General features: G+C 38.3%; 2 protein-coding genes across 3 annotated transcripts; both read right to left on the bottom strand.

Annotated features, from left to right (window-relative positions):
* Nucleotides 1–2,264: 2,264 nt before the first annotated feature.
* Nucleotides 2,265–13,011, bottom strand: LOC118454151 (polymeric immunoglobulin receptor-like). 2 transcript variants are annotated; one of them, XM_087841967.1, is made up of 8 exons: nt 12,975–13,011; nt 12,451–12,777; nt 10,409–10,729; nt 9,989–10,285; nt 4,202–4,261; nt 3,774–3,863; nt 3,606–3,679; nt 2,265–2,417 (listed from the first exon to the last, which is right to left on the bottom strand). In XM_087841967.1, the coding sequence occupies exons 1-8, from the start codon at nt 13,009–13,011 to the stop codon at nt 2,265–2,267; spliced, it is 1,359 nt and encodes a 452-aa protein (XP_087698093.1). The 2 variants fall into 2 exon arrangements, with proteins under 2 accessions (XP_087698093.1, XP_087698094.1); XM_087841968.1 differs by lacking the exon at nt 10,409–10,729.
* Nucleotides 13,012–14,598: 1,587 nt separating this feature from the next.
* LOC102785113 (polymeric immunoglobulin receptor-like) lies at nt 14,599–25,115 on the bottom strand. The gene is made up of 9 exons (XM_087841972.1): nt 25,045–25,115; nt 24,496–24,822; nt 24,024–24,087; nt 22,398–22,657; nt 22,018–22,311; nt 19,201–19,236; nt 19,027–19,107; nt 18,858–18,934; nt 14,599–16,899 (listed from the first exon to the last, which is right to left on the bottom strand). Exons 1-9 carry the CDS (start codon nt 25,079–25,081, stop codon nt 16,792–16,794), a joined length of 1,284 nt encoding a protein of 427 aa, XP_087698098.1. The 5' UTR covers nt 25,082–25,115; the 3' UTR covers nt 14,599–16,791.
* Between the last annotated feature and the right edge of the window lie 2,630 nt (nt 25,116–27,745).

Genomic DNA, 27,745 nt, shown 5'->3' with positions numbered 1-27,745 from the left:
TGTAAAGGAGCATAAACAGCTTGTAGAACTGGGGGAACATCTAGATAAGAACCAGAAGGAGCGTGTTTGGAGGCGTGGTCCCGCTCTTGAAATTCAGGCGCTTTATCTCCAAATTGTATTATTTCAAATCTTGGTTCTTACTTTTATGGCCTTAGGAGTTGGTGATCCCCAACTATCTTAGAACAGGGGTGGGCAACTCCAGGCCTCGAGGGTCGGCGTCCTGCAGGTTTTAGATGTGTCCTTGAACCAACACAGCTGGCTAAATGATCTCCTCAAAATGTCCTGAAGTTCTCCAGAGGCCTGGTAACGAACTAATCGTGTGATTCAGGTGTGTTGTCCCAGGGTGATATCTAAAACCTGCGGGACACCGGCCCTCGAGGCCTGGAGTTGCCCATCCCTGTCTTAGAACTAATTTACTCCCAAGCTGGATCCTTAGGTCCACAGATAGAGATCTTCTAGTGATCCTACATATCTATCTAAAAACTAAAGGGGACTCTGCTTTCCAAACCTTAGCACCAAAACCTAGCTTATTACGTTCTCCTGCTAACTTTGACTTTGTGGCATGCTTTAAAAAACACTTTAAAACTCTAATCAGACGGACATTTGGATAATGTTTTTGTGTTCTGTGTTGTTTTATTGGGTTCATGTGTGTTCATTTTGATCCTGTACTAACTTTCTTTTTTTTAAAACCTCTGTAAAATGTTGACTGATTTCTTGTAATAAAAACCTAGTCTTCTTTCTGATTATTACTCATGCATCACTCAGCAGTAATCTGCTGATTATGTTTCCAACTCATTAATTTTTTGGATTGTAAATATTCAGAATCCACTCCTAAAGCTTTAAGTGGCACCATTACAAGTAAGCCCTAAAGAATTATGAGATTTATTACAAAGTGCAAGTACTGAATTCACAGCTTTAAGAAGCTGGGTACATGAGATGGAAATCCTTGTGATTTTTACATGCAACAGAAACAGTGGGTGTAGAAAGTCACAAATTTGTTAATCACTTCAAATTAACCTCAGTTTGAATACAGCAAATATAGCAAAAACATAATAGTATATAATAGAATTACAGTGCGAAAAGGCACAACCTGATACAGCATTAAAAATATTAATGCTATCAGCATTACTAACAGTGTGTGTGTGTGTGTCATTTTAGTAAAGTAGCTAATTAAACTAGCTATTATCAAGTAGACTGCAACCTCTTCCTTTAACAGTTTTACATTTACAATTTTTCTCTTGTAAATCAAGCAATAAAAACCAAACCAAGCCCATACAGTAAAAACAGTTTGTCACAAAACCTTGTTCTACAGAACAAAAAAATAAAGGAGTCAGTTCTGTAAAAGCATTGATGAAAGCGGCAGAGTTTTTTAATTAACAAAAGTTACACAAACTGTAACACAAACACAGCTACATACATGTGCTTGGCATCATTATCTCTTTTTTCTTACACAGAAAACAACCAGTGATTTACACATCTTGAGAAAATAAACATATTGTGGTGAATCTTCTGTTGTTATTCTAATAATGGTCATCCATCCATTGTGTTCTGCTTATCCTCGTCAGGGTTTGCCTGCTGGAGCCTATCCCAGCTGTCATAGGGCCAGAGGCAGGGTAGACCCTGGACAGGTCACCAGTCTATCGTAGGGCTAACACAGAGAGACAGACAACCATTGTCTCCATCCCCAGAATCATCAGTTAACCTAACACCCATAAGTGCATGTCTTTGGACTGTGATAGGAAGCTGGTGTACATGGAGAGAACACAAGCAAACATGGGGAGAACATGCAAACGCCACACCGCACCACTGTGTTACCATATGGCCATAATTTACAAAAGAACTTCATGTTTTCTTTAGTAGATCCTGGCAAATTCAGCATTCTATTATTTTCATGACTACAGACAAGAAAGTATTTGTTCTTGGTGAACCTTCTGATGATTTTTCCTTTAAGTAACATACGGACTCCCAAGGCATAGTGTGAAACTGTGTTGTGTGTTTTTTATATTTTACACTTTGCACCACTGTGATATACTTTCCACTACAGTCCAGTGAATATATATGTTATATCCAGACACTGAAATAAATGTATTATTATGTGTCGCCAAACTGTATTTTATCTTACTTTGCTTATTTAGTTAGCTCACGCTCATGTTGATAATTTACATTTGGAGAATTCTACATTTTTATTTTAAAAAGAGTAGAAAGTTTTATGAACACTCTAAGGAATACTAATGAAATGAATGGACCACAGCTGTGAACTCAATTCATGTTTTTCTATTATGGAAACTTTCATTACAGTGGATTTCTTCTGTTGTGGGCATGTTTGCGTAGACCTCTTCATCTCTACCTGGATCTTCATGGTGGCTACAGGCGCGTTGCTTTTTGTAGGTCAAGACACTTTCTTGATTTCCATAAATCTAAAAAAGAATCAGCACACAGTAAGCAGAACAATGAACAACACACATTGCAGAGACCTGGGCTGTTGGAACCATTTTGAAAAAAATGTCTATACATTGGCATTTCAGCCAAAGTAGCCTGATGCTTCCTCCAGCAAGTCAAGTTGCAGTATTAATTTATGTTCATCCAGGGTTATAATAACCAAAATTCAGTAAACATTTTTTTAAGGAATTATAGTTAAGGGTAATAAATGTAACAGCACACAAATTCTATAGTCAGTGTTCTGGAAGTGCAGCCTGTTGGTCAATAGTCACTCTTTCATGTCAGTAACTGAAATTCAGGCGCTTTATCTCCAAATTGTATTATTTCAAATCCTGGTTCTTACTTTTATGGCCTTAGGAGTTGGTGGTCCCCAACTATATCTTAGAACAGGGGTGGGCAACTCCAGGCCTCGAGTGTTGGTGTCCTGCAGGTTTTAGATGTGTCCTTGAACCAACACAGTTGGCTAAATGATCTCCTCAACATGTCCTGAAGTTCTCCAGAGGCCTGGTAACAAACTAATTGTGTGATTCAGGTGTGTTGACCCAGGGTGATATCTAAAACCTGCGGGACACCGGCCCTCGAGGCCTGGAGTTGCCCATCCCTGTCTTAGAACTAATTTACTCCCAAGCTGGATCCTTAGGTCCACAGATAGAGATCTTCTAGTGATCCTACATATCTATCTAAAAACTAAAGGGGACTCTGCTTTCCAAACCTTAGCACCAAAACCTAGCTTATTACGTTCTCCTGCTAACTTTGACTTTGTGGCATGCTTTAAAGAACACTTTAAAACTCTAATCAGACGGACATTTGGATAATGTTTTTGTGTTCTGTATTGTTTTATTGGGTTCATGTGTGTTCATTTTGATCCTGTACTCTTTCATGCCACAATGTAACAATGTACCATGATACACTTACTAAAAGTGTACAGTTAATGTCACACTGTGATATAGAAGTGAAAACAGGTCAAGGGAGCACTTCTCTTTTAACTCTTGTGTTCAAAACAATTAGACTACATCTTCCTATTTAATTAAATCGCCAAATAAATTTTACATATTAAAGGTTGTTTGGACTATGAGTAAAATCAGTCATTTCTTTTATTGTAATTATTTATAGTGGAGTGTGTTATAGACGCACAACTCTATTAAGACTCTTTCTCTAAGACTTACTCTGCTTCCTGTTGCACCCATCACTTCCTTTGAGCTCTTTGCCTTGGGTGTATGTTTGCTCGTGGTGTCACCAGCTTCAGAAAATACACAGCATTAGATGTGGTTATGCTAGTTTTTCATGCATATCTGAGTTTAAGGGTCTCTGTGTGTATATGAATGTAACAATACCTTTGCGACATCTGTACTTATAAACAATAACTAGAACACACATTAGCAGCAGCGCAACGGGTACTGTGTAAACCACATAGAGTGCTGCATCTGAAAAATAGAAACCAAAACAGAACACAGTAAAACTGCAGTTTCAATAACAATCTTTCGTGGACCTAACAGCAGACCCGTGGACTTAGGTAATGGTTTCATGACCTTTGGTTTATACGTTATGTGTGTAACTTAACTGTGGTTACTGGTTCCCACACCCACAGATGTTTTAACATATTGGCTTGACTCACTTCACTTCATGTAACCATGAAGCCATAACCAAAACCAAATGTTAACCATAATTCATGGTGTAAAATGTATTTCTTGTCACAACACCTATCAGCTGAAGTACACACTAACAGACACACACGTGTTTCCTGTATCTGTAAAAGTTTTACCTGGGATTCTTGTTCCCACTGTGGTGCCTGGAGTTACAGTGCTGGTGTGCTGCAGAAAGACTGTAAGAGAAAAAAAAACTCTTAGTGCTCTCAGCAACTATATTTCAGAGACAGATTATAGTCAAAAAAGTCAAAAACACTGGGTCATTTGACCAAATGTTTGTACCAAAACACTTTTTCACATTTTCTCCATTGAATTACCAGGAAACAGATAAATCAACCAAGGAACCAGTGCTTATTTCTGTTACTGTATTTCAATTCAATTCAATTCAATTTTATTTATATAGCGCCAAATCACAACAAAAGTCGCCTCAAGGCGCTTCATAGATACAGAGAAAAACCCAACAATCATATGACCCCCTATGAGCAAGCACTTTGGCGACAGTGGGAAGGAAAAACTCCCTTTTAACAGGAAGAAACCTCCGGCAGAACCAGGCTCAGGGAGGGGCGGCCATCTGCTGCGACCGGTTGGGGTGAGAGAAGAAAGACAGGATAAAAGACATGCTGTGGAAGAGAGACAGAGGTTAATAACAGATATGATTCAATACAGAGAAGTCTGTTAATACATAGTGAGCGAGAAAGGTGACTGGAAAGGAAAAACTCAATGCATCATGGGAATCCCCCGGCAGCCTACATCTATTGCAGCATAACTAAGGGAGGATTCAGGGTCACCTGGTCCAGCCCTAACTATATGCTTTAGCAAAAAGGAAAGTTTTAAGCCTAATCTTAAAAGTAGAGATAGTGTCTGTCTCCCGAATCCAAACTGGAAGCTGGTTCCACAGAAGAGGGGCCTGAAAACTGAAGGCTCTCCCTCCCATTCTACTTTTAAATACTCTAGGAACAACAAGTAGGCCTGCAGAGCGGGAGCGAAGTGCTCTAATAGGGTAATATGGTACTACAAGGTCATTAAGATAAGATGGGGCCTGATTATTTAAGACCTTGTATGTGAGGAGCAGGATTTTGAATTCAATTCTGGATTTAACAGGAAGCCAATGAAGGGAAGCCAAAACAGGAGAAATATGCTCTCTCTTTCTAGTCCCTGTCAGTACTCTTGCTGCAGCATTTTGGATTAGCTGAAGGCTTTTCAGTGAGTTTTTTGGACATCCTGATAATAATGAATTGCAGTAGTCCAGCCTGGAAGTAATAAATGCATGAACTAGTTTTTCAGCGTCACTCTGAGACAGGATATTTCTAATTTTAGAGATGTTGTGCAAATGGAAGAACGCAGTCTTACATATTTGTTTAATATGTGCGTTGAAGGACATATCCTGGTCAAAAATGACTCCAAGGTTCCCCACAGTGTTACTGGAGGCCAAGGTAATGCCATCCAGAGTAAGAATCTGGTTAGATACCATATTTCTAAGCTTTTCAGCGCCGAGTACAATGACCTCAGTTTTATCTGAATTAAGAAGCAGAAAGTTAGTGGCCATCCAAGTCTTTATGCCTTTAAGACATTCCTGCAGTTTAACTAATTGGTGTGTGTTATCTGGCTTCATGGACAGATAGAGCTGGGTGTCATCTGCAGAGCAGTGAAAATGTATGCTATGTCTTCTAATGATGCTGCTTAGGGGAAGCATGTATAATGTAAACAGAATTGGTCCTAGCACTGAACCCTGTGGAACTCCATAATTAACCTCAGTGTGTGAAGAGGACTTCATGGAGTTTCATAGACATTAAATTGGTCATGTTTGTCAATCTGTTTTTAAAACCAAAGGTGATTGTGCTTTTGAGGTTGTAGCGCACAAACTGTGAAACAGACGTCCCCCAGTCAGTCAGCTTGGCTGACTCAATCTTCAATCCACCCTATCTTCAGCCTGACGTTTTTTTTTTTTTTGTTTTTTTTTTTTAATTGTGAAACATTTTTTAACTCTGTGTTTCTAAAAGTGCTACATAAATGAAGTTATTGTTATATATTCCATGGTATCAGTTTTCACAATATTAATACTCAGGTGATAGTTACACTTTCAAGGTTTGCTTGATTCCTATTTTATATTTGTAGTTAATACATGCGAGCACATAGCACATAAGCTTGTATAACTTAACAAATTCTAATATTTACATACAGCAAAACAAAACAAACCCAAAACAGATTTCAGATAAATGTTTATCTGATAAGTAACGAGTAGGCGAGGTTGTCAGCAGTTCTATTTCTGTGGTGCTATTTGTTGTGCTCACTGTGAGCTTCATACAGACAGTTTTCTTTTTTCATTTGTTCACACCTCAGACAGCTGAACTGAGCCCAAACAAGTAAGTAAGTAAGTAAGTAAAATTTATTTATATAGCACATTTCACAGATAAAAATCACAAAGTGCTTTACAATAAGATCAGACATACAAGTTAAAATTAATTAAAAGCCCGTTTGTATAAAAATGTCTTCAGCTGCTTTTTAAAGGAGTCAGTAGAGTCTAGACAGCGTAAAGACAACGGCAGAGAGTTCCACAGCCTAGGTGCCAGTGCCTGAAAAGCCCGATCCCCACGTGTTTTAAACCTAGTACGTGGGACCACCAGTAGCCTCTGACCTGAAGACCTAAGTGCTCGGGATGAAGCATGAGGTTTCAACAGGTCAGAGATATACTGGGGAGCTTCACCATGTAGAGCTCTAAAAGTTACAACTAAAATTTTAAAATGAACCCTAAAATTTACAGGCAACCAATGAAGAGAAGCCAAAACTGGAGTAATGTGTGACCTCTTATTTGTACCAGTTAAAAGTCTTGCCGCTGCATTCTGTACAGACTGAAGGCGATCCAGAGCTGATTTGTTAAGACACGTAAAAAGACCGTTACAATAATCCAAACGAGAAGAAATAAAAGCATGAATAATCATCTCAAGTTCTGCCTTTGACACCAGTAGTCTGAGTTTAGAAATGTTTCTTAGATGATAAAAACAGTTCCGGACAAGTTGTTTAGAATGTTTCTCAAGAGACATTGAACTGTCAAATATAACACCTAAGTTTCTGAGACTCGACTGAAATGAAGAGTCTAAAAAACTTATATGCTGCCTAATTTCTGAGAGCATGTGATCAGGTGCAATAATCAAAGTTTCTGTTTTATCTGCATTTAACTGAAGGAAATTGTCATTTAACCATTGTTTGATTTCTGACAGACAATTATTTAAACAAGACAATTTATACAACTCAGAAGCTTTGAAAGAACAGTACAACTGAATGTCATCAGCATAGAGATGATAAGAAATATTATTGTAACGTCTGATAATGTGGCCTAGAGGGAGTATATACAGCAAAAAGAGAATAGGACCTAAAACAGATCCTTGAGGTACCCCAGAAGGCAGAACTGATGTTTCCGACAGCACATGATTTATACAGACAGTAAAGGATCGTTCAGATAGATACGACATAAACCATTTTAAAACAACACCAGTAATCCCAAACAAGTCCTTCAGCCTATTTATCATGATGTTGTGATCAACAGTGTCAAAAGCAGAGCTGAGATCCAACATAACCAGAACGGTGTACTCTCCAGAGTCTGCTGCCATCAGAATGTCACTAGACACTTTAAGCAAAGCGGTTTCAGTAGAGTGCAATTTGCGGAAACCAGACTGGAAAATGTCCAGAACATTGTTCTTTTCCAAAAAGTTGTTAAGTTGTTCTGCAACTGTTTTTTCCAAGATCTTTGACACCAATGGTAATTTTGATATTGGCCTGTAACTGCTTGGAAGAGATGGGTCCAAATTTGGTTTCTTTAATATTGGTTCAACAATAGCTTGTTTAAAATAGCTGGGAACTGAGCCAGTATAAAGAGAAGTATTAATTATTTCCAGAATACAGGGGCCAATAGAGTCAAACACACTAATGAAAAATGATGGAGGAAGTACATCAAGGTGGCTTGAGGTCAGTTTCATTCGACCAAGCAGAGCACTGATGTCCTGTAAGGTAACAGGAGTAAAAGAGGACCAGGTATCAGAGGTAAGCAACGTGTCAGTGTGATACTGAGAGGATGATGGCGAGATATTAGACCTGACAGCAGCGACCTTATTAACAAAATAGTTTAAAAAGTCATTACAATCAGATTTAGTATAGACTGGTACATGAGGAATATCAGGAGAGACAATGTTTTTAATTGTATCAAACAATACTCTGGGATTTTTCTTTTTTGAAGCTATTAGATTAGCAAAATATTCAGTTCTGGCATTTTTTATCATGTCGTTAAGTGAGAAAATTGATTCCTTCAGATGTACCCTATGGACCTCAAGCTTGGAAGCCTTCCATAAACGTTCCAATTTGCGACAATATCTCCTAAAATTTCGAATATTTTCATTTATCCAAGGACAGAAATTTGAAGAATGGACAACATTTAGTTTCAGAGGTGCCACCGTATCTAAAATAGATTTACATTGATTGTTAAAAGACAAAATAAGTGAATCCATATCATTTTGAGCCATGCGAGGGACAAACATGGCAGAGAACCTTCTAGCAGCATCCTGGTTTATAATCCGCCTTTGGATCATCAATTTAGGAGGTGAAGGATCCACGTAAAATGACAAATTAAAGAATATACAACTATGGTCACTCACATGGACATCTTCCACACATACATCATGTATATTTAAACCCAGGGAGAAAACAAGATCAAGAGTGTGGCCCTTTGTATGTGTGGGGCCAGAAACATGCTGCTTAAAGTTAAAAGACTCAGTGATAGTGATGAGCTCAGCAGCAGTGTTACAGGAAGCGTCATCAATATGAAGGTTTAAGTCTTCTAATATTACAACCTTCTCCAGTTTAATGATCGATGTCAGAAGGTCGTTAAATTCAGTTAGAAAGACCCCAGCAGGTCCAGGAGGTCGATAGATTAAAATACAGTAAAAGGTTTTCAGAGAACCGACCTTCATCATCTGTGACTCAAATGAAGAAAAGAAGTCCGAGGTCATCAGTTTGCATATGAGTCTGTCCTGGTAAACAGCAGCAAGTCCTCCACCACTTTGCTGCCACGTCTCAGTCAGACACATAAAATCTAGAGACTCTTTAATAAAAAGATCATTTAGAATAAATGATTTGTTCGTTATAGAGCGAACGTTTAGCAGGGCGAACCGAATTGATGACGGTTTATCTGCGGAATCTACAGCTGACTGCAGCGGTACTTGAATTAAACACCTGTGCACACCTGTGGACCTGCCGGGCAGGGCGGCGACTCCAGAGTTGGGAAAAACCTTGATCGATGAGCAGACGTAGCTGTCACCAGCAAAACGGAAAATGGATGACGGACACAGAGTGAGCGAACTGCTTTCAAGCCATGGGGCTCGGGTCCCAGGCGCCGTAACATCCCCAGCAAACGACAGGAGAGGAACTGGTCGCAAGCACCGAGAGTCACCCCACAGCCAAGCAGCTAGCCTCCGGTACCTTCTCCGTTTCACCTGGACGCCGGCCCTCGTTCCCCTTTTTCGTCTCTTGAGGGTGGAAATGCCGCGGGGTGTGCATAGTAGCACGCACTCAGGTGAGGAACACACCAGAGGAGGAGGAAAAGTTTTTCTGTAGCTGTCCCAGCTGTCACAGTAGATCTCCATTGAGTCTTTGATGTTTAACAGTGTATCCCGATCATAATTTAAAGCAGCAGAAGCAAAGTCAGAATACAAAAGAGCAAAAAATATATTCCAAACGACAAGTGACGACAGTGAAAAACTACACTGTCGCCTCCAACGTGCTGTAGCAGCAGCGGCAAAGCCAAACACAGGCGCCATTGCAGCAAACCAATGATGTTTGCACTATACCCAAACAAGCACACAGCTTACACATCTCTTAGATGCATTATATATACAAAAGTGTTCACAGCCTACCTGACAGCTCAATCTTGGTGTAGTTTCCAACTCTCCACTGTGAGTCTGTCCCACACCAGTATGTCCCAGCATCATCTGCTTCCAGTTCTGTGATCTTCATCATGAAAGAACTGGAAGTAGCATTATCTTGCAGTGTGAACCTCCTTTGACTCACCGCCATCTTTGTGCAATTGTTGCGGTGGTCTCCCTTACAGAGGAACTTGCTGTTATGCCGATATTGTGGAGGATAAGGACACTGCAAAGTTAGTGGATATCCTGCAATACCATTTATTGTAGTTGATTTGACACAGCACCACTCTGTCAGATTGAAAGAGAAAAGGTAGTTTAGAATCACCAGATATTCAGCTTGTTGGAGCTTATTGAGGAGAAATCATTGATATATTCAGGCTGATGTAATTAAGTATAACTATGATCTCTCACCTTCAACTTCCAGCTCAACAGCAGAGAAAACATCCACGTCAGAGTTTCTTTGGACACCACAGAGGTATGACCCTGAATCATTACGAGTCAAACTGTTAATGGTCACTGTGAATGTTCCTGACACTTTGTCATCATCAAGTCTGAATCGTCCATTTTGTTTGGTGTCAGAGGTGATCAGTGCCTGCTGCAGACATGTGGAGGGCCGGTTTCCTCTGCAGATGTACTTCAGGCTGTTCTGGTACTGAGACTCATACGAACAACTGAAGGACTCAGAGAATCCCTCATAACTTTGAACTTTGGTCACAGTGTCACAGCATCTGTCTGTCAAGAAGGTAAACAACACCAGAAGTATTACAGCCAAAAAATGGTTATATATGAAGAACAAGAGTTTCATATTCAACTCATTGTTTTAAAGTCTTTCACTTGCTTCACATACATGCTTATATGAGGGTTTAAATATATTTACTGTTTGCATTTATTATTTTATCTCCTCATTAGTCACTGATTTAATGTCCTTTGCTTGTTTCACATACATTTATAAAGTTGTGACTTTTTTCCACCATGCAGTGCTTATTTCATCTTTTCTGTTTGCATTTATTGTTTTATCTACTCTTGAGTGTTTTATGTCTTTTTGTTACTGGTCTGTACATGTTTATCCATCAGGCTTAAGCACTGAGATGTCAGCATAGGATCTTAAGATTGATTCAACTAAACCCAACAAATGACTGTTGAGTTAAACTACAGTTAAACCAGACGTTCCCAAAGTGTGGGGCCCGCCCCCTAGGGGGGGCGCAGAGCCATTGCAGGGGGGGCGCGGCATGAAAAGGGAAAAAAAAAACAAAAACCAACGCTTGGACACTGCTAGCACGGGCGCCCACACAAAGGCAAAGCAGGAGATGAAGCATAGCTGAATATGTTTCCAAACCAACTTCATTCTAAGCCAAAGACTAGAAAATATGGTGAAGCACATCTTCCCTTTGGTTTCACCTGCACAAATGCTGAGGTAGGTCTCCTTGCAGGATTGGTTTTCCCTTCGTTGGGAGCAGCGCTGGGCTGTTTAAATCATGGACAAACAGTATCCCACATTCTTGATTTGTAGTTCACAAACACTTGTTGTAATGACTAACTACTCTTGACATTTTGGAGATGTTAGCTCTTTATACAGTAAAGTTACAGCGGGATACAAATAACATCAGGCTGATCCTGCCACAATTTGTTCCCCGGTTCAAATCACGGACAAACAGCGTCCAACAGTTGTTTATGTTTTTGAACCCATTTTGCAGAGGGATTTTTTGAAAAATGTATTGATAGCAATGTTGAATATTATTACACAGAAAAAAACAACTACATGTAAAATAATTACACCGTGACGCCTCTGCCTTTGTAAATGGAGGGACAGTAACTGCATGTATATGTAAGCGTGTAAAACCTGCAGATAGTCAGATTAACAGTATTTCGTCTCTATCTGCCATTCTGCAATTCATCTCATGTAAACAATAACGTGCACACAGCGTGACGTGAAAAAAGGCACATACCTTTGACATTGCATGACGAACTCTGTATTCCTCATCCAGTAAACGCAAAAAAGGAGTTTTAAAAAATCTCCATTCTCGGTGATTCGAAACGCCGTTTACGTGTGGACGAAACAGCTGCGTTTTCAAAAATACCCGTGTAGGTGTGGACATAGCGTAAAAGAGTTAGTAGTTTATTTTCTTACTACCTGTAATTTATTGCAGATTACTTGTAATTATTTGCTTAATTGTTTACTAAATGTTTGAGGTGTGAAATAAACCGCAATGGAGCAAAATATGGGTGTGTGTGGTTGGAGGATGTGTTCGTGCGCGCGCGTGCGTGAGGGGGGGCGCGAACATTTTTCTTGTAAAACAAGGGGGGCCCAGCAAAAAAAGTTTGGGAACCACTGAGTTAAACAGTATGTTGATGCTACAGCAGAATTAGCTGGTAATGGCAGTACGTTTAACTTTCTTTATATAATTTTTAATCACTTTAAATGTACAATTCATCCTGTCCATGTCTTTATTTACCTGGTACTAATTTCAGCTCGACTTCAGTGTAGATGTCTGCTCCAGTTCTGGTCACTCCACACCAGTATTTACCAGCATCCACAGAATGAAGATCAGAGATGGTCGCTGTGAAGATTCGTGATGTTTTGTCATCATGGATTGTGTATTTGTTTTTCACGGAGTTTGATGTTGCAATAAGAACATCACTGTCACCACAGTCGTTCTTACACAGATACTTTTCATATGATTCATAACCCTCATCATAGGAGCAGGAAACGTTAACCTCTCTCCCCACATATCCAGTCACATGGATCACCCCTACTGCACTGGTCACACATCTCAGAGCAACTGTAAAGACAATTTGAAAATTCTATGTTTTACTTGAAGGAACGTTAGAGCTGTAAAAAGAAATCAGATGACCGGGGTAGTTTTCATAACTGGTCCTGCATACTGCTCCTTAATACTAAAACATATAAAATACTGTTTAATCTACATCTGCCTTTGACCTTTATATGTTTAATTATTTATTCATTTAAAATACTTACTGCTGAGGATGAAAAGCAGGTTTTGGAGGCTCCACATCTTTGCTTTGGCTGACTGAAATTTAAGATCTGAAAATGTTAAGCTGACACTGTGGTCTTTTACAGCAATGAGAAGGGACGTGCAGAGCTGAACTATAAGTACAGAGGGGATGGCGCTTTCTTCGATGTCTCTTCCTCTAAATGTATTTTAGTAATTTGTAAAATTGCTGACATAGGCCATCTAGTGGTGAAAGAAGTATTCAGAAGTTAGAAGTGTTAAGAACAACACTGCCAATACAAGAGTTAAGAGATTTAGGAAATTTAAAAAAAAAGCTTGCATTGCAGAAAACCAACTCGGAGGTTTTGTCTTTCATCCTGTTGACATTAAGCATGCATTAATATAAAAGAATCATTAATCCCCTGATTTTGTTCCAGTCCCAAAGTTTGAACCTAATTCAAAATGGGGAGAATTTATAGTCTTATGATGACAAATTAAAAAATATCATCTTCATTTTGGGGCTTGCACAGATACTTCTAATAAAGACTAACGGACCAGTTATTCCATTATTAATTAGCTCAGAATTAGAGTTAAACAGTTACTTGAATCTGCAGCAGAAAAAGCAGATAATCTTGTACCACTGTTTATAGACATGCAAACTGAAGTCCTTGCCTTTAACTATGTAATTAAGGTAATGTAATGTAATTCGGTTTCTGATATTTGTTTGCTCTGCATTGTCTACAGAAAACACACACACACACGTATGACAACCTAATTCTTGGAGTCTGCCACTCTCATCTGAACCTTTATAAGTGTTCTGACCTGACACATTGAAGCGATTGCTGTCAGCTCAGATTTCATGAAACCTTAAAAACATTTACTTTGTACTACTTTCAGCTCGACTTCAGTCTACATATCATCAAATGTTCTGGTCACTGGACACCAGTATTTCCCAACATCCATAGATTGGAGATCATAGTTGAGGGAGCAGGTCTCTTGAGGGACTGAACGCTGGCGTGTTTTTGCTGCCACTGCTCTCTTTCGATACTTATTGCTTAGTATAGTTACACAGGTTTGTGTTATTCCCAGAACCTATATTTTCTGCCAGGTAAGTTGTTTCCTCGCCTTACTCGGTTGGGTGCTGTGCTTTTGGCCATATTTACTGTCAGCTGTTACCATCAGCTGTCACCTTCACCACACATGCATTCACAGCTCACTAGCTACAAAACCAACAAGGCTCTCTGGCATTAGAGCACACCTTTCCCTGGCTTTAAGTACTCCTAATTGCTGATTAGAGTCAGTTGTACAAAAGGGTGGCAACTAAGGCAGGAAGATGGCAGGACACACCCACATGAGGTCAGTTTCACAGGATAACCTGCAAAGGCCGTAACAATGATAATTCTCATTAGATATAGGCAAAGGCCGCTCTGGCCCTTTTTAAAAACACATTCATCGTTATTATTTTGGGTGTCTGTAGTACTCATCCACCTCAAAATCTGTTCCCTTGATGATGACAAGGAAGGAAGCAGGAACCTGCTGCTTTTTTATTTTTATGTATGTGTATATTTTGTACATTTTTAATTAATAACAAACACAGATAATACATTTTCTCAGATTGTTATCCTGAGAAATCATGAGGCAATTTTATATAATATACTGCAATTTTTATTAAACATATACTAAGCTGCTTGCAAATAAAATGCATTTAGTAGATTTGAAAAATGTTGTATATCAAAAAGTTTTGAAAGAGCTAATTGAGCCAATAAGCTTACACAGAGAAGCTTATTTTACAGAACAACAAAATAAGACAGTCAAAAGCCTGGAGAGCTTTGTATTAATTAATAAACAGTTCAGCATCATTGCTCAAACAGAACAGGCGCATTGTGTCATTACCATGATTTTCTTATGTAGGACTGATGTTAACATGAAAAAGACACAGTGGTACAAATTAGTAAACAGTCCAATAACACGGGGTTTTTGCCATCTTGGTGTTTAGAAAGCAGATAGACAAAGGGACTAATTATGCAAACAAGCACTCATTTGTTAACAACGTGTGACTAACAGGTCATTAGGATATATGCATACCGTAGGTAATCTTCTATTCCTACTCTAATAATCAGTGTTAAACTAATACATCACCAGCAGGGGGCTCACTGTGACACACTAACCAGTAATATTGCACGTGAAGGAAGATAATTTATACAATATGAAAGTTTTGTCAAATGTTCAAGTTGAAAGTTTTTGGATGTTTCTGTGTATCATGACCATTTTACTTTTCACTGCTGTATTTTTGACTCCAAATGTCTAAAACTGACATTTTCAGCAAAGTGGGGACTTCTTTAAATAGTTCAAAACAATAAACCAAACAAAAAACTAATATATAAAATTGAATAAATGTACTGTTTTATTACTGTATGTAAACAAATTTGATTGTGTTCCACTTTTGTATTTGTTTACTTAAAAATCATGGGAAATTTTGCATTATTGGGTTTTCACATTAAAAAAAACAGCAGATATTTTTATGAACACTAAGCAATTAAAATCAAAGCTAGTAACTACAGATGCAAGTGCTACTTCCAGTTAGGTCCATTTATAATTGTTTTTATACCTCTTTGCCAGAACATATTCTAATTATAGTTATACAGTGGACATGGACATAATGCGTAGACTCTCTTTCATTTGAGGGTATCCACAGTCAAATTGAATGAATAGTTTTGGAGTTTCAGCTTCTTAACATGTGCCAACCGCTTTATAAAGGGACCAGAAGTAACTGGACAACAAAAAGGCTGTTTCATGGGCAGGTGTGGGCACTTCCTGTATTATGTCATTATTAATTAAGCAGATAAAGGGCCTGGAGTTGATTTGATGTGTCATGCTTGCATTTGGAATATTTTGCAGTGAACAGACAACATATGGCCAAAGGAGCTCTCCATGCAGGTGAAAAAAGCCATCCTTAAGCTGAGAAAACAGAAAAACCCATCTGAGAAATTACTTCAATGTTTGAAATGATAATATCTACAGTTTGGTACATCCTGAGAAAGAAAGAAAGAAAGCACTGGTAAACTCAGCAACGCAAGAAGACTTGGATGTCCATGGAAGACAACTTTGGTAGATGATCGCAGAATCATTTCATGGTGAAGAGAAACCCCTTCAAAACAGCCAACCAAGTGACAACACTCTCCAGGACGTAGATGTATCGATATCCAAGTCTACGCTGGCGTGGAATGGCTTATGATCCGATGCATTCCACATCTTCTGTAAAACACGGCAGAGGCAGTGTGCTTGGGCGTGCATGACTGCCAGTGGCACTGGGACACTAGTGTTTATTAATGATGTGACACAGGACAGAAGCAGCCAATTGAATTATGAGGTGTTCAGACATACTGTCTGCTCAAATCAAGCCAAATGCAGTCAAATTAATTGGGCAGATGGACTTGTACAGATGGACAATGACCCAAAACATGCAGACAAAGCAACCCAGGAGTTTATTAAATCAAAGATGTGGAATATTTTTGAATGGCCAAGTGGGTGACCTGATGTTAACCCAAGTGGGCGTGCATTTCATTTGTTGAAGATTTAAAAGAAGGAAGTATAGTAACTGGTGATATCCATGAGTTCAAGACTTGGGGGTGTAATTGCCAGCAAAGGGTTTCAATCATGTATTAGAAATTAACATTTTATTTTCACCTATTTAATTTGTCCAATTACTTTTGAGTCCCTTCAGCTGCATCTGAGTTGTTTCATTTGAAGAACCAAAATTAGAAAATAGTTGTCTCTGTCCAAATATTTATGGACTGAACTGTAGCTTCTGTTGGGTTTATGGAAATTTTCATTGCAGTAGATTTATTCACTTGTGGTCAAGTTTTCGTAGTGTACTTCTACATCTACTTCTTCATAGATGTTGCTGGTGCTTTGGTCATTGGAGGTCACCACACCTTGATTTTTATAAATCTAAAGAAAGAATCAAGACACATTAAACAGAACAAATGAATGACACACGTTGCAGAGAAATGAGTTGTGGACACATTTAGAAATGTTCTACAATTACACTAAAGCCAGTAGAAGTATTGCCTTATGGTTGTACACGTATGTCTGTCCAGATTTGTAATATTTATCAAGAAAACTAAAAACCTATGGAATTACAATTAAGGGCGACAATTGTAATGTGTTTAGCAACTAAGCAAGACTGACAGATATTAGATATTACTTAAAATACTGATTCTAGATACAGATTCTAACACATGAAAGAAGGAATTTTAACACAGCTTTTCCAAACGTCCTACTCATATGGAAAAGAAATAGAAAAAACGTATAAAAGACTTGCATCAAATGTGGCCTACTTCATATTGTGAATCACATAAGACTTATATGATTTACTCATGAAAGTGGCCACTTTCATATATTGTTTTTGTAAGTATCCAAAACATACAAGTTTCATTTATATAATTTTTCTAGGGATCTTATCTGTTTTCACTCTTGTATGGTTTTCATACAAGTTTCACACAAGACAGATACAAACTTTATAAGATTTATATATATCTTTTCCATATGGGTAGTTTTAATTTGAATTGACACAGATTTAAAATTATTTCACAAAATCCAAAAACTATAAGCATCAAAAATGATTAGCCTTTTTGATTTAGGTCCATTGTGTATCTTTTTTGCTAGACAACAGACTGCAGTCCTTTTTTATAGTTTTCAACAAATCTCACACACATCTCCTGGGCAATCCTGGCCATTCGTCTTTGATGAATCTTTTAAGTTCCTCCAGGTTTGATGGTCTTCTGGCATGGACCTTGGTCTTCAGTTCACCCCACACATTTGAAATAGGATTAAAGTCAGGGCTTTGAGCAGGTCTGTCAGAGATGTTCACTTTGGTCTTCTGGAGGTCATTCTTCATTCTTCACCAAGAGTGAGGTATCTTTTGAGTCACTGTAGTGACCCAGACCTAGATGTGCTACTAACTGCTTGAGGTTGTCTTTCAAAATATTCACAAATCCTTATATCTTTACGATTCCTTCCACTTTCACAAGTTTCCCAGTTCCAGATGCACTGGAGCATCCCCACAGCATAATCACAAAGTTTTCTTTCCAGAGTCTTTGAGATCGTTTCTTTCCTTCCTCTCCCAGGCTTGTTCCAAAACGTGTCACTTTCATTGAATTTACTGATCTCACTCCAGTTCTTGACATTTTGAAATCCTGCAATAACTTTCTACATCTAAAAGTATTTTTCTCAAGTCTAAACAGATTTGCTGAAGTTTTTGAATTGTTTGTAAACTGGAACATAACCCAGAGTTTTAACCACATCCTTGCATAGCAGCAGGCTGAATGAAAAAGGTCAGTTTTAATAGGGCTTTTTATACTGACTGTGATAGTCACAAGTGCTGTCTTGTGTGGAAAAATTACGCCACCCGGTGGACACTAGAGGGACAATAAATAATGAACAGAGAAGCAATTCAATGGTCACATGTATCTGTGGGCTGAAGTCAGGAAAGTTTCTGTTAGGCTGCCACTATGGTTGTCTTATAAACATCAGAAACACTGCATTGATTCTGGTATTATTTCCCCCAAATGTTTCTGTGAATGTGTGCAATTTACTTTGTTTAGAAATGCTGTGTTGAAAATCACGTGTTCTGTTAAAAAAAACAAAAAACACCTGTGAAAATATTTTACAAAAACATTCATTTTCATAGGGCGGGGCTAATAATTGTGTCCTCATCTGTAAATGAATGTACACATAACAAATCCAAATGGGAGATCCAATTAAATTCCAGTTGTCCCACATTCCAAACTAATCTTGCATATTAAACCTAACAAACAGTAAAAAATCAGTTATTTTTTTAATCCTAAATATTCATAATTCATTCATTCATACTTCTCTATTAAGACTTTACACTTTAGTTTTCTTACTTCACTTTGTGCTGCACCAATCACCTTCTTTGAACTCTTTTTCCTAGATGCATTTCTCCGCAGGGAGAGAACAGCTTCTGAAAACACACACCATTGAATATGGTTATGCTGTATTTGCATGCACATTTGAGTGTAAGGGTCTCTCTGTGCATATGAATGTAAAAGATACCTTCAATCCTGGAATGTCTGTACTTATAAACAAGAACGAGGATACATATCAAAAGCAGTACAGGCGGTATCACATAGAGTGCTGAAAAACAAACAAACAAAAAACTATTGTTCTCATAACACAGAAGTATACGTTAACACTCATACATATATAATATATCTTTAAGTTATTTACCTGTGTTTTTTCCCCCCCGAGTGCTCTGTGGAAAGACTGCAAGAGAAAATAACTATAAGTACTTTATTTTAACGCAGACTTTAATACAATGGCAGGAGATGATAAACTAAAAATGTATCACGTGCCGCTCACTCTTTCCTTCCTGTCTCATTATGTAGAAAGAATTTCATTATTATCTTTAGTATGTAGCAGGTCAAATCTACTTATAACATATGAAATATAGAGTGGGGAAAAAATTATTTGATCCTCTGCAATATCCAAATGAACAGAATCAACTTTTTGGGATATGGATTCAATTGTGTCGTATTCCAAGGTAAGCTTAGGTAGCATGTGGGGATCCAGCTTGGGGACCCTTACTAGATACATGCCCTTGTGAGGATAAAAGCAATGACTGCAAAAGAAGTCTGCAACATTTTTCTCTCACAGTTTAAAGTAAATAAATAAATAACCCAAAACCTTGCAAATCCTGTTGGTGTAAACGCTCTATTTTTCATTACTTTTGATGCTACCTTTCTTTACTCATCATTAAACAGAAACTATCAATTATTGAGCCAACCAAGCCCATACAATGAAAGCAGTTTGTCAAAGAAACTTATTGTACAGAACAACCTCTGCACTAATTAGTTGATTAACAGTTCAGCATAACTGCTTAAAAACACAGCTACATACAGGTGAATGGTGTTTAACGAGAGTAGTACAAAACTATAAAAAGTCCAATCACACAGGGTTTTTTGCCATGTAGGTGTTTTTAAACCAGATACACAAAGGAACTACTTATGCAAACAAGGACACTGAGCACTCATTTATTTACAACCTGTGACTGACAGTTTGTTAGGAAATAACCACAATGTGGATAACCTTCTAGTCCTACTCTTATAATCAATGTTACACTAATACATTACCAGCAGGGGGCTCACTGTGACAGACTATCCAGCAATACGGCAGGTAAGGGAAGGAAATTGATTTTCTTGGCTTCTCTGAAGGATATCCGTCAAAGGCGAGTGCTGGGATGTTTACACATTACACATTTCTGTGTATTATGGCCCTTTTACTTTTCACTGCTCTATTTTTCAATCCAAATGTCCTAAACTGACACTCTGACAAAGTAGGAAATAATTATTTGTTCCCCTGCTAAATTTGCTCACTTATAAAGAAAAGAACAGTCTCCAATTGTTTAATAGTTTAATTTTAATTAACCAAAAATGCTAAAAAGACTAAGTCTAAGGTTAGGAAATTTAACTAAAAATCTATCTATATATATATATATATATATATATATGTATGTATGTATGTATGTGTGAGTGTGTGTGTGTGTATATATGTATATATATATTAGGGGTGCAACGATACTCGTATTGATATTGAACCGTTCGATACAGTGCTTTCGGTTCGGTATGCATATGTATCGAACAATACAAAATTTTTAATTTATTTTATCAACTTTCCTTCTGACGATGCTGTCTGTGTTGAGCGCTCAGTGGATCTGCGCTCAACAGTGCAGCCTAGGCGGAGTAGTCGAACGCAGATTCACTGAGCGCAGGGCAAGCTAGCGAGACAGAAGTTAAGCTCTCGTTGCAACATGGCAAATTGAACCTCTCCCACCCTCATTCAGATCTGGCGTTTGGAACTATTTTGGTTTTCATGTGACGTATGACCCTGAAGGTAAGCGCGTCATGGACAAAAGTAAAACAGTATGTCGGATGTGCCACGCAATGCTCAATTGTGGTGGGAACTAGTGCGTTAGCGCAGTTAGCTTGTTAACGTCCAGCCCCACGCACGGGGCGATCCGCGGTAGCTCGCTAACAGAGATTTGCCGTGTTGTGGCTTTAACGTCATTTCAACGAGATTAACGCTGACAGCACTAGTGGGAACACAACGAATATGACTGCACATTTACTCTGACATCATCCTAGTGCAAAGACAAGTGGAAGCAGACAAAAACAACAAGCACGCATGCTACAAACTTTACCCGAGTCATTTAGACAGCCGTTAGCACATGATTCTCCTTATGGGGACCTGATATGTTTAATATGCTGCTGAGAATATAGCCCAGAAGAAGCGTATAGTATAGCTTTTATTTTGGAAAGAGACATTTCTCTCTAATAAACTCTTTTCCAAAGATGAGTGATTTCTCGATCAGATATATATATTTTTTTTATTATGTCTGTGAAGGTTCTCAGTCATCCAGGTCATCGTAGTCAAAGGAACTTGCAAAGAAAAGCGTCTGGACTTCTTTAAGTTACTTGAAGACGTTTCACCTCTCATCCGAGAGGCTTCTTCAGTTCTAAGGTCAAATGGTGGAGAGTCCCAGATATAAACCTGGTGGGAGTTTTTTTTATTACTTTGTTGTTTCAGCAACATTAAATTTAAAAACTGTACTTTTGAGTTAAAATATATATTTCTAATTTTAATAAATGACAAATTAAAAAGGCATGAACATTTTTTTTTGTATCGAAAAAATATCGAACCGTGACACCAAAGTATTGAACCGAACCGTGAATTTTGTGTATCGTTGCACCCCTAATATATATATATATATATATATATATATATATATATATATATCAGCAAAAAGTTTTGGTAGTGATTTACCAGCACTAGTAAGTAAGGCTCAGTTGTTGTTTTGTTTTTTATTTGTTTATTTATTTATTTTATTTTTTGGGTGGGGAGCACTGGACTAACCGTTTTTATTAGATCAAACCTCAGACAAATGAATGATCACCTACTCTCTGTTTCCATAATGGAGATCAAACAAACACATATCCTACAAATATATTTATTGTATTATCATAGTGTGTACAAAAGTGTTTAACATACCTGACAACTGAATCTTGGTGTAGTTTCCAACTCTCCACTGTGAGTCTGACCCACACCAGTATGTCCCAGCATCATCTGCTTCCACCTTTGAGATTATCACAATGAAAGTGCTGGAAGAAGCATCTTGTAGTGTGAATCTGCTTTGATTCTTTAGCATATCTGTGCAGTTGTTGTGGTGGTCTCCTTTACAGAGGAACTTCTTGTTATCCCGGTGTTGTGAAGGATAAATGCACTGCAAAGTTAGTGGATGCCCCACAGTACCATTTATTTTAGTTGATTTGACACAGCAGAACTCTGTATGAATGAAAGAAAAAGGTTATTTCAGAATTATCAAATATTCAACTGATGTAATTAAATACACAGTAGCTTTGACTGCTCACCCTCAACTTCCAACAGAACTGCAGAGAAAACATCATGGTCAAAGTTTCTTTGGACACCACAAAGGTAATACCCTGAATCCTCTTGGCTCAAACTGGTGATGTTCACTGTAAATTCTTTTAACATTTTATCATCATCAAGTCTGAATCGTCCATTTTCCTTGTTGTAAGAGGTGATTAGTGCCTGCTGAAGACATGTGGAGGGCCGGTTTCCTCTGCAGATGTACTTCAGGCTGTTCTGGTACTGACGCTCATACGGACAACTAATGCAGGGCTCGCAAAATTTCAAAATCTCTGGTAGCCCTTCGGGCAGGCATTCTTCCATTTTTGGTAGCCCAAAATAAATTTAAGTAGCCCGAATAAAAAAGAAAGCAATTTTTTTATGTTTTGTTTCCGTTACAATATTATACATTAAAGTATAATATTGTAACGGAATATTGTTACAAGAGAAACAAAATTAATCTCTCACCTCCAAAATTAATCAAAAAAAATTGTTAAAATACAAATCACAACAACTGTATAAAAATTACAAACATCAACTCAAATACTTGGTTCAAATTGAACAGAAATTTCTATGAACATGTAAGAACTGTGTAGGACATAAATCAGTCTGTGTCAGATCCTGAATTTGAAATTTCCACTGAAGTCACGGGTAAGAGGCAAGTGGAACCAAGATCTAGGCCATTTGCTTTTTGAAGTTTGCAAAGACTGCTAAATTTTGCCAGTGGTAGTTCACTCTTTGCAATATAGCACGCTGTTCTAAACTGATTTTTCAGGAGTTCTTGTTGTGCTTGGTTTATTTTTAGTATGTTTTTTGCAATTGCTGTTTGTTCTGGGAAAGATACTGCAGACTGGGCAATAATGCATCTCTTGCATTTCTCATGGGTTCTAATGGGGGCCTTTCTTAAAATTACTGGTCCCAGTAACAAAGGCGCTTATGGACTCAGAAATCAAATGAAACTCACAACACACCTGGCAGAACATCATGTTCTTTAGCTTGTCCTATTCCAGCCACAGAAATTCTTTTGTCCATGAAACCAAAAAAGCTGCACTTTCTTTTTGCCTCATAGTCTGATTTGTCATATCTTTTCCGTTTTGTGATCGGCTTTTCTTTGGCTGCCCCTTCTTCACCCTGACCAATCTTATTTGGCTGAGCAGAACTAAAATACCAGCGTAAATCCTGCTGCTTTTACACACGTACTTACATAACGGTCAGCGATTTTTTGCGCACTCAACCTCTCACATGTTTAAGCTGCGAGAGATTTCACTTGTCACGTTTGAATAGTAAGCTAATGAGTGATAAGACGATGTCAGAGGAATTGGTGCGCAATTAATCGTCACTCACCAATCAGTGCTGCTGCTCTCTACACACCGTTCGCGCGATCGCAAAATGAAAGTGAAAGCAAAAAGCAAGCGCAAATTCAAACACGATTTCAATATGTCACATATTGACAGTGGCTCACCGATGCCAATGACATAATTACTCAGCTACATTGGCGAAAGAATGCAAAAGCATTGACATATATTTTCCTTCCTATTATAGCCCGACGGGCAGGGCTGAGTTAGATTTTGGTAGCCCGACTGGAAAGATCACTAGCCCCGGGACGTCGGGCTAGCGATTTTGCGAGCCCTGTAATGGATTCTGAATATCCCTGATAATTCAGAATTTTGGTCACAGTATCACAGCAGCGGTCTGTCAACAGGGGTAAAAGCATCAGAAGACATGTTACACAAACAGCTGTATATAAAACTTGAGGATTTCATATTCAACTCAAGTTTACATTTCTAAACTTGTGACTGCTTTCCATCATTTGATGCTCATATAGTGGTTTAAATTCTACAGCAGAGAATCAGATAATCCTGAACAAACAGATACTATCTATGAATTCCTTATCTTTAACTGTAACTCACTTTCAGTGTGCAAAAGAAGTCTTTGTTTACCTTTTACTAATTTCAGCTCAACTTCAGTGTAAATGTCTGTTCTGTCTGTTATGTTGATGCTACAGCAGAATTAGCTGGTAATGGCAGTACGTTTAACTTTCTTTATATAATTTTTAATCACTTTAAATGTACAATTCATCCTGTCCATGTCTTTATTTACCTGGTACTAATTTCAGCTCGACTTCAGTGTAGATATCTTTTCCAGTTCTGGTCACTCCACACCAGTATTTCCCAGCATCCGTATAATGAAGATCAGAGATGGTTGTTGTGAAGATTCGTGCTGTTTTGTCATCATGGATCCTGTATTTGTTTTTCCTTGATTCCGATGTTGTAATAAGAACATCACTGTCACCACAGTCGTTGTTACACAAGTACTTATCATAAGACTCATAACCTTCATCATAGGAACAGGAAACTTTAACCGCACTCCCCACATATCCAGTCACATGGATCACCGCTTCTGCACTGGTCACACACCTCAGAGCAACTGGAAAAAGAATGTGAAACGTTTTTGTGTGTGTATTTTCTTTGTGGTCATCATGCGAGATTTCATACTAACAATGTTAGTGCTGTACAACGAAATTACCAAGACTGAAAAAGCGTTTGGTCTACTGTTCTTCTAAATTACTAGAAGAGATAGATGTACTACTTGGTCTACATCAGCCTTTGATCTTTATATTTTAGTTATTTACCAGTTTAAACAACTTACTGCAAAAGGTAAACAGCAGGTTTTGAAGTCTCCTCATCTTTGCTTTAGTTTGTCCAAATAGAGTCTTGACAGGAAATTTTCTCAGGTTTAAAAAAAATGATGGGAACAATAGGCGTTATTTAATGCCATAGTAATGTGAAGGGAGGGGTAGAGCTGGACCATCAACACAGATGGAGCATTCTTAGTTGGGTTTCTGAAATAGCTGACATATGCCATCTAGTGGTTAAAGAAGTTTTCACAAGCTTTCCATAATAGCATAGCATAGAATAGAATAGAATAGAATAGAATAGAATAGAATAGAATAGAATAGCCCTGTATTGTCATTGTACATATACAATGAAATTGTGTGTGTGTTCCACACCTGCCGGAATAAAAAATAAATAGTAGACAGCAGGAATCCCTTTTTAAAGAGAAAGCTATTAAAACAAACTACCACTCTATTGCTAAGTAAAAGACAAGAGACAAAAATTAATAAAAGTTAAAGTATGAAGAAAAAAGCAGGAGCAACTGAAACAGGCTGCATGCTGATTGACATATGTGTGCTGCACAAAGAAGCTGGAGGTGTAGGACTGATTTACCTGAAGCTCCAACCAGAGGGCAGGGGGTCAAACAGGTGGTATGCAGGTTGCAAGGGGTCACCTGTGATGGTCCTGGTTTTCCTGAGACAGGAGGAGTTGGTGATGGCCTCCAGGGGTGGCAGAGGGCAGCCACCCCTGGTGCCTTCCTGTTCTCAGTTGTGGCCCCTGCGTGCCAAACACCCAGGCAGTAGGAGAGCACACTGAATCGGACTGATTGATGCCAGTTGGTGAGCAAGTCTTTGATCCAGGAGAATTTCACAGGGAGAATCTGAGGGTGGTCCAGTTTGGCATTATGGTGTTGAATGTCAAGCTGTAGTCCACGAAGAGCAGACAGACTGAGACTATGAGTAAGCACTTGCAGATAGTAGGAAGGAAAACCTTCCTTTTAACAGGAAGAAACCTTCTGTAGAACCAGATTCAGGCAGCCACCTACTGCGACTGGTTGGGGTGAGAGGAGGAAGACAGGACAAATGCACAAGACACACAATAAATGGCGCTGTTAATAGCACTGGCACTGTTATAAATTATGTCTCAAAAGAGCCATAATTTATAATAATAAAATTGACACCACAAAATGTTCAAAGTTGTAAAAATGCCTAACTAGTTGGATTTATGGTTTATTTTGGCGTTGTAAGCCATTTTTAATAAAAACTTGTCAAGTAGAATTAATTACGTCCTACACACGTATGTAAGGCTGGCATAACCTTTGTCATAAACCTGTCAAAGATGACTGTAGCTAAGGTGGATGATAAGGTCTGGGTAGAATGCCCAGAAAGTTATGTGATTCATGTGTTGTACTTCATGGAGGAGGAAAGGTACAAAGATCCTCAGTCAACATAAGTGAGGGTTCAGGAGGGCTCTCGCTCTTTCTTACTCTGTCAATCTTTTTTCAGTTTTTTTTCTTTTCCTCTGTTTTCTTTTTGTCTTCTTTTGTCTTTTTTCCTCTCTGGCACTTTGTCTTCCACATATACATATGCGTAAGGCTCTACACCCCAGGGTCCCTTTGCTTTGTGTTGATTTGCTGTTCTGTTTGTTGAGATGTTATGTTGTTTATATGACAAACCCTGTTACTTTTCAGAGGATGTTTTTGAGTGATTTGCAATTTGGCTTTAATCATTTTTCTTATAACAATTGTTCTTTTTTGTAATTCATCCCACATTTCTTCTATTTGGATACCATTATGGTTTAGAGTTAAAGGCTGTGGAAAATTGCTTCTAGCCTATGTCACTAAATCGATGGAATACTTAAACACCTTCAGCCTGAGGCAGTTTGCGACAAACCAACAGCTATCACATGCTAAACCCACTGCTACTCTTTAAATAGTCAAACTCATATGTCTCTGGAATCAGTCAGTTCTGTTTCTACAGTGATATTGATCCAGCAGGTAAAGATTAAAGAAATGTTTCACATCCAACAAGACAGCTTCTCCTTATAGTTAAGCCTTGCAGGGCCATTAGACAGGAATCAGTGTACAGGTTACATAAAATGCTAATGTGCACTGCAGAGTTTAGAACCCAAATACAGACACATGAAAATCTAATGCAAATGAGCCTTCATTTTGGGTGGTAAAAAAATCCATAAACAGAAGAGTAAACAGGATCTAAAACTGGCTGGAAACACAGAGAGGACATTAATAACACTGGGAAAACAAAGACAAAGGACAAGCAGGTCAAGGTCACTAGGGAAAGTGGACACAAGAAGATAACAGTAATTTTAGACGGTGAACCAGGAGGGGAAGTAAACTAAACATGAGGCATTACAAATACGAAACTATCAAATTATACACTATTTAACAATAACCATAACCAAATAGGGAAATATAAGCACATACAAGATACAGCCTCACATAGAAATTTAGGTTCACACTTCTTGAAACTGAGGGTCTCCATCTGTCTAACATGTGTGTTGTTTGAAGTTAGGGCTGCCATCACACCCAGAGTCAGAGATTCACACACCTCTCACTCTGTCTCACACGTCGGTTTTCTTGCAAAACTGAAAAATAATTTCACAGTTTTAATGAAGTTATTAACTTTACTGTATAAACATGAAATCTTGCATTCTCTTCAGAGTAATATCACAGGTCAACAGCAGCATGGTCGCTCTCCTATTCAGTTAGTAAATCT

The sequence above is a fragment of the Neolamprologus brichardi genome, chromosome 6 (genome assembly GCF_056152115.1).
Source record: "Neolamprologus brichardi isolate AB-2024 chromosome 6, ASM5615211v1, whole genome shotgun sequence".
Classification (NCBI taxonomy): Eukaryota; Metazoa; Chordata; class Actinopteri; order Cichliformes; family Cichlidae; genus Neolamprologus; species Neolamprologus brichardi.
Note: the sequence above shows the minus strand (reverse complement) of the source record. Positions and strands in the feature narration are given on the sequence as shown.

Bases quoted from the DNA above. Each gene is read 5' to 3' on its own strand.
- LOC102785113 (XM_087841972.1), bottom strand. From the start codon at position 25,081: ATGAGGAGACTTCAAAACCTGCTGTTTACCTTTTGCA. The intron at 24,088-24,495 runs GTAAATAAAGAC...CCCTGTTGACAG, and splicing joins CGAGCTGAAATTAGTACCAG to ACCGCTGCTGTGATACTGTG. The intron at 19,108-19,200 runs GTAAATAACTTA...TTTGTTTTTCAG, and splicing joins TCGGGGGGGAAAAAACACAG to CACTCTATGTGATACCGCCT.
- LOC118454151 (XM_087841967.1), bottom strand. From the start codon at position 13,011: ATGTGGAGCCTCCAAAACCTGCTTTTCATCCTCAGCA. The intron at 10,730-12,450 runs GTAAATAAAGAC...CCTTCTTGACAG, and splicing joins CGAGCTGAAATTAGTACCAG to ACAGATGCTGTGACACTGTG. The intron at 2,418-3,605 runs GTAAGTCTTAGA...ATTCTTTTTTAG, and splicing joins TGGGTGCAACAGGAAGCAGA to ATTTATGGAAATCAAGAAAG.